The sequence below is a fragment of the Dermacentor albipictus genome, chromosome 8 (genome assembly GCF_038994185.2).
Source record: "Dermacentor albipictus isolate Rhodes 1998 colony chromosome 8, USDA_Dalb.pri_finalv2, whole genome shotgun sequence".
NCBI lineage: Eukaryota > Metazoa > Arthropoda > Arachnida > Ixodida > Ixodidae > Dermacentor > Dermacentor albipictus.
This window is the reverse complement of record NC_091828.1, coordinates 36,533,131-36,545,518: the sequence shown is the minus strand read 5'-3', so window position 1 is coordinate 36,545,518 and position 12,388 is coordinate 36,533,131. Positions and strand designations below refer to the sequence as shown.

The window sequence follows — 12,388 nt, the reverse complement described above, 5'->3', positions numbered from 1 at the left end:
TAACGAGAGAAACAAGAATCTGAGACAACTCAGCACTTGTTATGAGTTGTGAAGGCGAAAGTATTCATGTCCTGTTGAATGCTCTTGAGCGGTCCTTCGAGGTATGAACTCCTCGCGGCAAAGCGAGTGCGCAGCGACGCTTGGCCAACGCATCCTGGATAGCACAAGGCCGATGCATTTCGATCCGTGACACCATGCTATCTTGCCCGAATGCAATAGAACATAATGGGGACACTCCCAAGTAAGCCACGGTTATTTTCACGTCGTCGCTTTCGTGACGCCAGGCTTGGCAATGGAAATTTTGGTCTAAGTAGCATGATGTCAGAAGGCAGAGCGCGCAGGCCTGCTCTCTAGAAGGCGCTGGTTTGGCCCAGTGGGTAAAAAACTGTTCTTCTGAGTGGGAGGTCGTATGTTCGAAACGCGCTAGCGCCAAAGGTTTTCCTTTTCAAATTATTCGTATAGCGATTGCCGAAACGAAGTATGAACGCAGGCGAGAGCGTGCGAGGAGAAGGAACGTGCCGATAACGTAGGTTTCCGAGACCTCGGATGACATGGCGTTGTGGTGATGCCCTCTCTCTTCAGGCAGCACTGGCCTAAGCCACCTAGAAAAAAAAAATGCACTGATGCACCAGCACGGTAGCAAGTGTTCCCCACAACCCCTCTGCTCTGTCGAGGTGTGCACGTGATGTGGCGTCGCATCCAATGAGAATGAAGGTGCCGTTTCGCTGCTACAGACGGCTGAACTTTCGCTCAATTTCTTTTATGCTTGCGCATAAAAAGAAAGAAAGAGTAATTTCATTTTGAGCAAGCAAAAATTGGGGAGAAGCCAATTTCAGTCAGAAAAAACATGTTTTGATGGACGCATGTTTTGTGTATAAAATATACTGAACATGCCTAGAAGGTAAGAAAGAAGATAGGTGAGTTTTAGCTGGTTGAGTATTCTGTAGCTCCTGGATATTTTACAACAAAACACTTTATGAAGATAAGGAACCTTGAACTTTGTGTTTTAATCATTACTTGCAGATACCTACGCAAAATATCGGCAGTGGTTTAGCTCGGCTATGCCAGGATATACGTAGCGAAAGCTAAGGCATAGTATGGTTAACCTTGGTTAATCTTGATTGCAAGTCCAGGTTAGTCTGATTGTCTAGCTATGTTGCGGCGTTTAGCCAGTCGTTCGGCGTGCTGTTCATCTGTTTCCTGGGAAATTCGTTTCCTCTTCTCGTTCCGATGTCGATTCTAGGCGTCCTCCTGCTTATTAGATCTGTCGCCGTCCATACTGGCGCCTGAACTGTGGTTGCGGCGCACGCGAGCTCTCTTTTTCAATCTTCCGACATGTTATCAGGCATGCGACGCACCTGGCGAAGTGAGCGGAGGCGAACGCAACGACGAGGAACGTGGGTGACGAGGAACGCGGTATAACGTCATGTACCTCCTTGGAGCACGGCCATAGCAAAATCGCAAGTTCGCGGCCAGTAAAGCTTTCGCTTTAAAATATGTGCAGCGCCCCGTTTTGCAGCCAATAGCTTTCTCTGGTAATATCCCCCTTGGTAATATCAAACGTTTTCCCTGTCTGACTTTTTCCAATGCCGGCATGTGATCTCGCGCAAACATGTTGCAGGGCGCGTTCGTTTGTGCTCTTTATGACGCACGTGTTTTCGTCAAAGCTTTGGTTTTCGTGAGAGAGCGTTGTGGCGTTCGAAGATTTAGATGGTGTGGTCGGCGTTCGCAGTCTGTCGCGTTCACTCGTTGCTACGGCTGTCGTTACCGAGACGCATTCTTCGTCCACGTCCACTGCGCATCTGATGTGGAAACGCGGCATTTTTCTCGCCACCTCACGACATGCAGCTTACTATTAATGCGAAGTAGCGTTGCGTATTTCTAACAGGACAAAAACGAATATTTCGGCAGAGACACTCAAGAATGCTAAGGTGTGGGAATGCTAAAGCATTGGAGTTCCTTTCTTAAAATATTTTGGATTAACGTTTTCAACGACGCATTTACGTTTCTTCTACTGTTTCGGTGTGTGTGGTTGCGTATATATTGGCCACAGGCCGGCTAATGATATGAGCTCATGACGTAACCTCGAGAGTCCATCTCAAGGCAAGAGCCACCGATAAAATCTGAAAAGCAAGTGATGCGCGGATGGCAGCGCGCTTATTTTACACACTCAAGCAATGGCGCCAACTCCTCCCCAATGGCTGTGCCAGCACGTGCTCAATGACGCACGCACTCGGCCACACCTTTAGTCAGTCATATGGCTGCCCCTGGGCGCGTGGAATGGCAACCGTGCTAGGCAAACCCTTAGGTAGCCAGAACTGTGGAGCCACCGTGGCATTGGAGAAACGCGCTCGTCTAGCTCCATGGAGACTCGTGCTTTATTCTCACCCAGGAGAAATGTACCAAATGTTCGTTTCTATACCATTCATTTGTTTTCTTTACAGCAGCCACCCTACAAATGTTACCGTCGATCCAACAGTTCTTTTGATTTGTTCTTACTCTTTGTGCGGTCGACCATTTTTGGTACCGTCTTTTGGTGAGGCCGATGCATTTTCGAGTAATAGGGCATATAATGCTTTCGCAATAAATTAAATAGAGCGAAGCCAGCACATACGTTCAGATAATCGTGAGTAGACTTCTGCAAAAATACCAAGTCCCATACTTCACTTCGCCAAGTCAATGGTTTTCCGGTTGAATGCGTCAAAAACTCGCAGGTAACTATATTGATAGCAATGACCCATGTAGCGTAAAAAAATATGGGTGGCACTTCTTGAATTTCCTTATGAGCAAAAACAATGTGAATACATATTACCAAGCGATATCCAAGTTTATTACTAGCCAGATATTATAACAATCTAAGGAAACAATTAGGTTAGCTAAAGCTACGAGGGAATCTTGACGCAGAACTAAGAGCGCTAAAGGGACGTAATTACTATATGGTTCAAACACTCGCTGAATTGTAGGTTACCATAAAATGAAAGAGCGTTATCGTTTGTTGTAAACGTTCTGTTCAGCGGTACCATCTAAAGTGTATGCGAAATATTCAAGGAACTGTTTTCAAGGAAGAGACATGAGAAGCGTTTTTCCAGCATATAAAAGTACACCACTAGAGTGGTACTACTGAAATGACGCTTCTTTTTAGAGCACGGCAGATAATTATGTCTTTAACGGGAGCGAACAGTTTCATATCGTCGGCAAGTTCTAATACTTAAGCATTTGTAATGGAAGAATTTAGATAGCCGCATGAATTAAACAGCTTGAGTACAGCATGGTTCACTATATATGGTTCTGATAAAATTTGTACAAAGAGGATCAGTGACAGCATACAAGTTTTATTTGGGTACTAGCATCTTATGAATCACTGAACCAAAGGCTTCCAAAAAATTGCTCTAAACGCACTCTGTGTGGTATTCGACGTCAACAACCCCTGTAAAATCATTTATAAGATACACGAGATTGGCCTCTATGTATCGTCCACACAAAACGAGATGTTGTTGAAAGGAAATTTTACGGTTGAAATGAAAAAAACAAAAGATTGCCCAAAACAACTTCAAAATATTCGTGAACGAGGAAAGCAGATATATAGGTTTGTAGTTCTCTACATTTTCATTGTAACCAAACTTATGCACAGAGACAGCAAACGAAATTGGTGGCAGTTGAGACACAACTTTCGCTCTTAAGATAAGTTCTACATGTTCGCAAGGAGGCTTCAAAAACAAACACGCGCACGCTTTACGATGAAAGCGGGGATGCCATCAAATGCGAAAAATCTTTGTTTCAACGACCGCAAGTAGCTAATACACATCATCAGGTCACTGTATTCAGGCCTGAGTTTTCCCAATAAAGGTATGAACGCACATGTCCTTTACACCTGGTCGAATATTGACTGCACAGAAGAAACAAAGTAACAGCAGAACTTATCTCACGATAAGTGCCAATGGTAATGTGATAAGCATTCAAGTAGTATGGCAACACACGGCATTCCTGATGTCACTTTATTCAACATCTGTAGTGGTTATTGTGGGGTTTCATTTGCGTCGGCTATATGAGCCATATGCTGGTATCGCGCCGCTTGGCTATGACATTCAGTTGAAAAGGTAACCCATGGGCATGGTGGCACAATGACGGCATGATGATAATCAGATGATGATTCTTAAATGATACCCTCCGTGGTTGCTCAGTGGCTATGGTGCTCGGCTGCTGAGCACGACGTCGCGGGATCGAATCCCGGCCACGGCGGCCGCATTTCAATGGGGGCGCAATGCGAAAACACCCGTGTAGTTAGATTTAGGTGCATGTTAAAGAACCCCAGATGGCCGAAATTTCCGGAGTCCTCCACTACGGCGTGCCTCATTAACAGAAAGTGGTTATGGTACGTAAAACACTATAATCTCATTTTTAATTCTTAAATGGTGATGACGACATAACGATGACACCATGACGTCAACATAAGCGTAATGAGGCGATGGCGTAACAAATATGGTATGACGCCAACGGAGGACAAAAGCTTGAATGACGACGACGGGTGACCCAAGTTGTCTACAAGCTTGCGCCGCTAGCTGTGTCCTGGCTGCTATCTTGCTGAGCAAACAACATGGTCCACTGAGTATGTGCCTCAACAAGCTTTGAAGTCTGATGATGGCATAATAATGATGAAAGGTTGAAGAGCTAATGAAGTATGGTCGACAAAAAAACAGTAAGATAGATAGATAGATATGCTACAAACGACCGAAGTATGCAAATAATGCTGATCGCATTAAACATTATGATTGAGCACCTCAGCTGCGTTGGTAAATTTAACTTCACAAATTTCGAAAACTTATCACGCTGTAGTGTCTCCTCTGCCGCCATGCAGTCTTGGTCCTGCTGCCCTCGCCGTCACGCAGTCATCATCCCGAGTTATCGTTGCCACAGTGTCTTGCTGTCAACAAAAGCATGTCCACAAGCAGATTTGCACCGGTATTATTAAACAGCAATTTCGACAGCCTACTTCGGAAGCCCTGCCGTTGTGTCCTTTTGATTGTGTGGTCCACTGGAGCTACTTACTTTTTTGACATGCCCTTGTGGTCAGTCTTCCAAAGATTTTTGTGTTTTCTGTTGACAAATTGTTCCAAATGTTTCCAAGTTCTTACTCGGAAACACAGAGCACACTATATTAGTCTTTCATTCGGAAACAGTTTAATAAATCCGAAGAGAAGCTTTCTTTACATATAAGGCGCCATGGTAAGCGCGAGCAAAAATTTTATGCCTGCGTCGTTCACAGTATCTTCACTTGTCGTTTGTAGTTTACCAAGCATCTGTTATCGCTAAAGGCAGGCACTCTTTTATGCCATGAGTGCACACTACTCACCTTGGTAATTCCCTCTCCTCTCCCATGAAGAGGAGGGGAAAGCTATCTCACGGATCATTTCAGGTTGTCTAATTTGATGTCTTCTACATAGGACAACAGCGTACCATGGCTCAAATGTCCGTCAATCGGAATGTTATAATGGCGCAATTTCTTATTGAGCCTTCAATAGCAAGGCATGCCATTGAAACTAAAAAGTGGGCATGTGTGTCGTATTTGCATGTCTATCTCTGCGTGTTTCTCACTATGTAAAACGATGCGACTGAAGTGCATGCAATACTTTCCTGCAGATGCTATATCTTAGGAAACGGGTCTTGAAGTTCCGAGAAAATCTGGAAAATGAGTAACAGACGTGAATAAATGCTGCTATCCTATTAACGTTGAGAAGATAAGTTTATGCCTGAAAAAGTGACAACTTCAGTCACCTCTTGGTGGTATCGTCAGAATGAAGTGTCCGCTATCGTGTAAGCCACTATGAGTACTATATCTCAGCGCTTGGACGAGCGAGCAAAAATGAGGAAAGCGAGGAGGCGCGACCAAGCACCTTGAACTGCTGACCGCGCAGCCTGCGTTGCAGCGATCCCAGAGACATCACCTCCGGTGTCCCGCAGGGATGAGTGCTGAGCCCTTTCCTCTTCAACCTGGCACTGGCAGGACTCGCAGCAGCACTACCGGCTGACAGCCGCTACCCAGTCTGCTGCGCTATCTACGCAGATGATGTGGCGCTATGGGTACGAGGACCCAGGAGAAGCATCACTGCCATCCGGGGCTCTTAACAGAGGGCATTAGAAGCGGTCATCCCCTTCCTCGGTGGCATTGGCCTCTCCGTGTCGCCGGCGAAGACAGAGACATGACTTGTACACCCGCTAGTCTCCGCTCGCTTCTACGTGATACAGCTGCGCATTGCAAACACCACCGTCCCATAGAAGCGGCAGGTCACGTATTTAGGCCCAACCATTGATCATCGGCTCTCCTGGATTCCTGCTGTCAAGGCTGTCACCTCCAAAGTCCGAAGAGTCCAGCGGGCAGTGAGCAAGATGCAGCAGAGTGTTCGGGGCTGCACCGTCAAGTGGGCGCTGCGGATGAACCAAGCGGCGGCCACATCCATCCTGCTATATGACCTGCCGCTGGTTCTACTATCTCCAGCCAAGAAGCAACAACTCGAGAGACTGCACAGGAGTGCAGTAAGGAGCATCCTCGGTCTCCCCAAGCACTTTCGAATTGCTGCCACACTGGCTGAGGCTGGCGAATGGCCACTGTCGCTTCACCTGCTCCAACGTGCCCTTGGGCACATTGACCGTCTGCACCATGCTCCAGATGGTTGGGCTCTGCTCTGCCGACTGCGGAGCCAGCCACTATGTCGCATGGGGGCCTCTGTCAGCTCTACGAGGAGCTGATTGTAGAGCGACAAGTGCCCATGGTTACACCTCCGCCACACGAGAAGCCTTCAGAGGTGCATCTATCCCTGAATGGAGCATCAAAGCGCCGGACGCAAGCAGCAGCACTACAACAGGCAGCTACTGGCAAACTCCTAGAAGAGCTGGACGGCAGGCTGCTCGTGTACACGGATGGCTCCGTGCTCTCCAATGGATCCGCAGCGGCAGCATGTACCATCCCATCTGAGGGCAGGAGCAGGCAGTGCCGACTTCCTTTTCGCGCGAGCTCCACAGCAGCTGAGCTGGCGGGATTCAACCTGGCTGCAGACCTGGCGGAGGACCCCCCGACAAAACCAGTGGCGGTGCTAAGTGACTCGCGACCGGCTCTCCAGGCACTCTCCGATCACCATCGATGCGGAGTCACTGAGACCCTCCTGAGAGCAAAAATCTCGGCCCTCTGTGCAGTGGGGGTAGCCATCTCCTTCCACTGGCTGCCTTCCCACGTAGGGATCGCTGGAAACGAGGAGGCGGATGTCCTTGCGAAGGCCGCCCACCACCCGACCGTTCCACTTACCAGAGCAGTCGCAGCATCGTACTTCTCCAGGCAGAGACTCAAACAGCTCCTCACATCCAGCCATCCGGATAGCAGGGTAGCTACCAACCACGCCCCGAAACTCCTCCCTGAGAACGGCCTCTCGCAACGGGACCGTTCCACACTCCTTCGTCTGCGCACGGGCTCCGTGTGGACGGCAGCTAGGCTCCATGCCAAGGGACGCATCGCCTCGCCGGCTTGCAGAAGGTGCGATGACGCTGAGACCCTCGAGCACCTACTCTGTACCTGTCTTGCATTAGCCCAGGAGTGCGCTCCTGTCACTGCCACCTACCGACAGTATGGACTCCCGGCTACCTCAGAGACACACCTGCTCTTCCCGGCCCGCTACCACCTCCCAGCACTGGCAAGCCTGCTTGAATATGTGTACTCAAACAGGCTCCTAGATCGCCAATAGACTTCGGCCTCGCACGGCCTCTGCCCGAGCGCCGGCCATCGCCCCTGGATAATGCTGACGTCTGCTGCCTGAAACCTACTCTCCCTTTCCCCCTCTATCCTCTCATCTTTCTTTCCCCGCTCCCATCCGTATTACGCTGCGCCGTGCTCCAATATGGGCTGCAGAACTGAGCGTATTTTCCCTCTCCCAAATCACGAAGAAGACGAAGTTGGGAAGGAAGATGAAGAGTGATTCTTTCATAGAACACTTCTACGTTTGTCTCCGCTTTTTCGCTTTGTTTCCCTGCATTTCTGGGAGCTGCCGCTCCCTCCTTGCAGCAATGGATGAAGAAATCTCCGAGGACTTTCCTGATGTGCAGCCGTCAAGTCGGCTAGCGTCCAGGAAACGTGGAAGTGCGTCAAGCGATACACACAGCAAGGCCACTGAGATATGTCCGGACAGCTACGACTCGTCGGACGATGACTCCCAGGCCATGATGAGTAGATCAGCGAAAAGAAGACTACTGCAGGCATCTTCGTCGCCAAGTGCTTCTACCGTGAAGAGTGCACCGCTGCGCTGGCCGCACACTGTTCTCTTCACGCCCGTGGGCCCGGCGACCAATTTGCGGCTCCTCAACAAGCAGGTCCTCTCTTCCTTACTTGAGAGAATCGCACCAAATGAGATTAAAGACGTGCGAATGAACTCGCGGAAGAATGTCCTGGCAGTTGGTGTTATACATCGCAGCGCCCTACAACACCTACGTAATATAACTGATATCGACAATGTAAAGGTGCGATCAATGATCCCCACAGGCGGCGATGGTACTGCGGGTGTCATTTATGACGTCGACGTTGCCATTTATAATGACGACTTGCCAACGCTGATAAAGCCAACGACAGAAGGCAATTTCATTACAAGGATTTCCAGATTGGGAAACGCACGTTGTGTGAAGATATTGTTTGAAGGAGACAGCCTTCCTTCCCACGTCAAAGTAGGACATGTCCGCCATCCAGTACGACCATTCGTACCGAAACCCCTCCAGAGTTTCAAGTGTTGCAAGTTTGGCCACGTGAAAGGTGTCTGTGTGAACAACGTCATGTGCCCGCGGTGCTCTGAGTCCCATTCAGAAGACGCCTGCAACGCACATGTTCTAAAGTGCCCTAACTGCAGTGGTCCTCACAAGGCCTCATCAAAGGATTGCCCGCGGATGCGGAAGGAATTCACGATTCTAAAACGAATGGTGCGGGGCAATTCAACGCATCGAGAGGCTGCTACCGCTGTTCGTCGGCGTCGGCACCGACACCGAAAACATTCACGAAATTCCGAAACTGCAGATAGGTACACGCCAGCTGCCGTTAGAAGGACTGCCGCATCACCACACTCACTGCGCCACCAAGAGAGATAAAAGGAAAGCAAACGAAGCGGGGACGCTCGCCCGTCCTGAAGAAAGGCCTGAGCTATCGAGCGCACAACTCCCTGCTAAGTTAGCTCAAAACGCACCGACTTCGATGGCTTCTGCACCTGTTGAAGTGACGCTGGCTGATGATCTCCAGGTAATCAACATTCTGCGGTCGCTCATGAATGCCATTCGCGTTATACTTACCAAAATGACGTCTTCGTATGCGCAAAGTCCACTTTGAGTCCAGTACTTGCAGCTCTTGGTTAAAATCGTGGCTCTCCAGAAGCCGTCGTTTCGTGACGAAGTCCGAAACGCATCGATATTTCAGTGGAACCCCAGAGGACTGAAGTCACGCATGTCGGACTTTCGACAGTTTGTGTTCACGAAATAAGTTCCCAGTCGTCGTCATCTGCGAGCCCCTATCAGATATCATCAGAGTGTCCCGGTATGAGGTCCCGGTATGAGCACGGAGAATGCAGCAAGATCATCGCATTCATGCGACGTGATCTTACGTATGCCATCACCCAGTGTCGCCTGACCAAGAAAGCCAATGCTTGTGTCTGACAGTGAAGAAAGGCAAGCTCACTTTCACATTAATTGGAGCCTACATATCGCCCTCAAGTCGGTTGCACTGCGAGAGATTACGGCGAATCACGACGGCGATTCCGCAGCCTTTGGTGATTACTGGAGATTTTAATGCCCACCACCATCTCTGGGGAAGTTCTAAGATAAACCCGAGAGGCAGAAAATTAGTGTCATTTGCCTCCGAACAAGAACTGTGGTTATTAAATGATGGAAGCCCCACCTTTCTCCGTGGAACTGCTTACTGTAGCTGCCTGGATCTGACCTTTGTTTCACGCTCCTTCACTAGAAAGGTCAGGTGGTTTCCGGATATTTAAACGTGGGGAAGTGACCACCTACCCACTTATCTTAGAGTTGCAGGGTTGACGGACTCCAGGTTAGCCGGCGTCACACACAGTATCGACTGGCAAATGTTTAAGTCAATTGTCGAAGACGGCTGTCGTGATGACTTGTCCTCTAGCCTAGAGGACGTCAAAAAAGGTGCCCTTGAGGTTGCTAAGCATTCGCTTCTGAGAACGTATACAAGCACCGAATACGACATCGAGCTAGAGAAGCTTTGTGCAATTCGTCTTCGTGCAGAGCGAAGATACAGGCGCACAAAGTCTGTACATGACTTGAGGTTGGCCAGAACAACTCAAAAGAAGATTCAGCGTCGCATGGACAAGCTCGCATTGCAAAGATGGAAATCATTTTGCTAATGTTTGGATCCACGAAAACCTTTGTCTTACATATGGAGAACTGCTCGTGGTCTCCGCAGAACCCCTCAGCAGCGCCACCCTTTTAAGTCTTTGGACCTTCACTAACAATGCAGCGTGATTGACGTAGCGGAAGCTTTCTGCAGGAGGATTGCTGGCGAAATTAGTTCCGCTGGAACATCGACACTCCATCACGCACCAATTTCACGCGACCCCCGCATGGATAGTCCTTTCTTCATGGACGAGCTCGAAGCTGCACTGGCCTTGTGCAAGCGTTCATCTTCACCAGGACCAGATGGTATAACCTACCATGCCCTATGTATTCTTGGCGAAGAGGCTCGAAAAGTGCTCCTGCTCTTGTTCAACAGCTCCTGGCAGACAGGTACGGTTCCCCATGAATTGAAGACCAGTCGCCTAATTCCACTGCTCAAGCCTGGCAAGTCGCCTGTAGACATTGCATCATACCGACTAATAGCGCTTGCCAGTTGCATCCGAAAACTAATGGAGAGGATGGTTCTAGCAGGGCTAGAATGGTACCTCGAACATTACCAGGTATATACAGATGCAGTGGCCGGCTTCAGGCGTGGCCGTTCTTCCATAGACAACGTTATCGACTTGGTGGCGTACGTCGAACACCAGAAATCCTTCAAAAGATTATCTGCTGCCCTGTTTGTGGATGTTAAAGGAGCGTACGATAACGTAACGCACGAAGCGATTTTCAACGCGTTAGAGGCAATAGGACTTGGCGGCAAAGTCTATTTCTGGATAACTAGCTATCTACATAAGAGATCCTTTTTCGTACTTATCGAGGATCGCCCGACCTCGCAGCATTACAGTAACCGTGGGGTGCCTCAGGGCAGAGTACTCAGCCCAACGCTCTTCAGTCTAACACTCATTGGACTCACCGGCATCCTGCCAGGCACCGTTAGGCTCTCCATCTATGCCGACGACATTTGCATTTGGACGTCGGCTGTGACGCGACTGCAGCTTCGCGCGAGGCTTCAAAAGTCAGCAATTTTAACATCATCCTACCTTAGAGAACAAGGATTTCGTATATCATACGAAAAGTGCGCAGCGGTGGCATTTACCAGGAAATCAATGTCTCCATACGTGATATCCGTCGACAGACAGGTGATCTCGTACAGCACGAGTCACAGATTTTTGGGGGTGGTCCTTGATAAAAATCTCTCCTGGACCCCTCATGTAAATTATGGAAAAAAACGCCTGACAGGAATTTACCATATGTTTAAGTTCCTTGCAGGAAAGACCTCGGGAGTACCAATGCACTCTATGCGGCAACTGTACAGGGTCCTCTTTATTGGATTCTTACGGTACAGCCTACCGGTCATTTCCAAAACCTGCACAACTAACCTGAATATAATTCAAAGCATCCAAGCCCAAGCCCTCAAGATATGTCTCGGTCTGCCGCGGAGTACGTCAACGACTGTGGTTATTGCAGTCGCTCAATATTTCACTATTAAAACGCACATTATCATTGAAACAATGCGTGTGCACATACGACACTTCGCCCGGACCCCTACCCACCACCTAGCAAGTCTCCCAGTAGATAGGCCCCACACGACATTCAGTGCGACCGTCTTCGCGCACCATGCCTCTTTCAGGTCAGGTTACACACCTGCGGCAAGGCCTTCCATTCCTACATGGTGTATGTGCCGTACTCAAGTGAACCTTACAATCCCAGGACTTCAGAAAAAGTCGGACTTGCCATCATCAGCGCTCAAGCAACTAACTTTACTTCTCTTGTACGAGAAATACAGCGACTACACACACGTCTACACTGATGGATCAAATACATCACCCAGTTCCGGCGGTGCTCTAGTTATACCAGCAATGAGAATAACCAAGCGGTTCAAGACTTCCCATGTCACTACGTCTACAGCTGCAGAGCTCGCGGCTCTCCGCGACGCGCTTCAAGTGATAAATGCTGAAAGTCCTAGAAAATGGGCAGTCTTTTGCGATTCAAGGCATGCCTTGCAATGCGT

The 12,388-nt window shown here is 48.9% G+C and overlaps 1 protein-coding gene across 1 annotated transcript; it reads left to right on the top strand.

Moving 5' to 3' along the window:
* Positions 1 to 6,764: 6,764 nt before the first annotated feature.
* On the top strand, positions 6,765 to 7,730 carry LOC135918110 (uncharacterized). The gene has a single exon (XM_065451769.1). It carries the CDS (start codon positions 6,765 to 6,767, stop codon positions 7,728 to 7,730), a length of 966 nt encoding a protein of 321 aa, XP_065307841.1.
* Positions 7,731 to 12,388: the final 4,658 nt, after the last annotated feature.